Source organism: Diaphorina citri, unplaced genomic scaffold (assembly GCF_000475195.1).
Source record: "Diaphorina citri unplaced genomic scaffold, Diaci psyllid genome assembly version 1.1 scaffold2160, whole genome shotgun sequence".
NCBI lineage: Eukaryota > Metazoa > Arthropoda > Insecta > Hemiptera > Psyllidae > Diaphorina > Diaphorina citri.
Genome location: NW_007379585.1, coordinates 1 through 1,957, shown reverse-complemented (window position 1 = coordinate 1,957; position 1,957 = coordinate 1). Strand labels below are relative to the sequence as shown.

Here is a 1,957-nt window from a genome sequence, read left to right as displayed (position 1 = left end):
AGATTAAGTCCTTGAAGGTATAAAGGTTTATAAAATGCTCCTCTTCCACCCTTGTGACGACTTTACAGATTTAGTTATACGCACGTTTCCGAAAAAACCTAGTCCGTCCCAATCCACATTGTACTTTTCCACCGTTCAGTTCTGGGGAGTCGTCAGAGGAAATATGACTTTGAAGTGATTTTGGTAATCCAGATCCATATAAGAATCGCATATTTTATGGTATTTAGAGTTGAGAAAAAGCGCATAACCACCCCCTCAATCCCCATACGATAGAATTAGTTGGTCCCTACATTAGTTCCTAAACCTCTTTGTTTAATGGTTTGTTCTCCTAAATATTCCTCCGTTCGTTGAAACAAATTATCCATAAAAATAAAAAACCTTTTATCTTTTCTTGAGGTATGGGATGTATATCTAGGAGAATTTTTTGACGACTCCTTAAAAACTTACCTTACATTTCCTACTCCGTACGTTCCTGTTCCTTAGTTCCACATAATAACGCTTTACTATTTTTCCCTTAAACACTTATCCCTTTCCGTCCTTTCACGAGGTTTCGATTTTCGCAAATGGAGCGGAATTTTTACCTGGAAAAAAGCCATTTACAAAAGTTTCCCAAGATTTCACCTTATGGAACTCTTACTGAATTACAAAACAAAATAATATGTGTAAAAATTTTTCCACCTAAAAGATAACCACCGCTATCACTGCGGCTGTAGTATTTCACCTTGTGTTTTAAATTCAGCCGCATGGACTGTTTATCACCGTAGATTTCTGTGTGGTTTTGTGTGTGTCTCTCTCGTGTGTGTGGCGCATAGCTGTTCAATCCGCCTCAGGTAGTTTGGTATTAACACTTCTTTCATCTCTCACTTTTGTTAGATACAATACTTTCCCACTCGCCCCCACCCCCCTCCTTTGACCAACGTCCTTTGCCTCCTATACTACCCCCCACTAATCAACCTTACACATTCATTGACCCTTGGGAGAATTTTGTACAGACACCTGTTACCTCCAGTCATAATCCTGGGAACCACAATGTGAACCAATATCAGGAATTTCAACCTAATGAGCACGAGGGCAATTCACATCAGCACCACACATCACACCAGCCCCAAACTGCCACAAGCTCACACTCCCATACTCACCATCACGCTCAAAATGAACACAACGAACATACTCGTCATTCTTTTCAGAACCATTCCCACCAAGAAACCCATCATAATCCTTCTCACCATCAAGAGCATCACCATAACCCTTTCCAAAACCATCAGTCCCATATCCATCATAGCCATAATCCCGGCCATTCCCACCATGAGAATAATCCCTCCCATTCCCAACCTCATACTCATCATACATTCCATTCTGACAATTCCAACGCCCAATCATTCCATGAATCTAATCCTGCATGCTCCTCTTCACAAGAACTAACAATAAATCAAGACAACGAGCAGCTAGAAGAAGATGTTCAGCAACATGAAGACTGCAATGAGAATGAGGTAAGAATGAGTTAGTGTTGAAAACAATAAGTGCCTACTTATTTATTTATCAAATTCCTTTCATCAGCGCTCTACATCTCGTAAAAATTATAGTAGATTAATAGATACCTAAGAAAATGAAAAGGTACCTAAGACGGTATCTACTTTTAAAAATGTTGTAGTCTCTGGTTAAGTATATTCAAATGGGTAAGTAAAGCAACCATCCACCACTCCAAAGATCAACTTGAATTTATTTATCTTGATTGCAGGCTGGTCTAGCAAGAGCCCTTGCACAGGTACCTATCGGTACCCCCATCAGTGCTGAGCAGTTAGCTTATGAGGATCACATCCACAGACAACACTGGGAAGAAGGTCACATCGATTATCTGGGAAAAGACTCTTGGGATAACATTTGGAAGAAGATTTCACAAACCATTGAGCCCAGCAAACCACCAGCAGCTGAACCATCTCAAACCACATCGGAAAGT

At 40.3% G+C, this 1,957-nt stretch overlaps 1 protein-coding gene across 1 annotated transcript; it reads left to right on the top strand.

Moving 5' to 3' along the window:
- Nucleotides 1-34: 34 nt before the first annotated feature.
- On the top strand, nt 35-1,954 carry LOC108253570 (uncharacterized histidine-rich protein DDB_G0274557-like; the record flags this gene model as incomplete). Its single annotated transcript, XM_017447783.1, has 3 exons — nt 35-80; nt 874-1,490; nt 1,739-1,954. Coding segments are annotated over exons 1-3 (879 nt in total), but the record flags the coding sequence as incomplete, so codon positions are not given.
- Between the last annotated feature and the right edge of the window lie 3 nt (nt 1,955-1,957).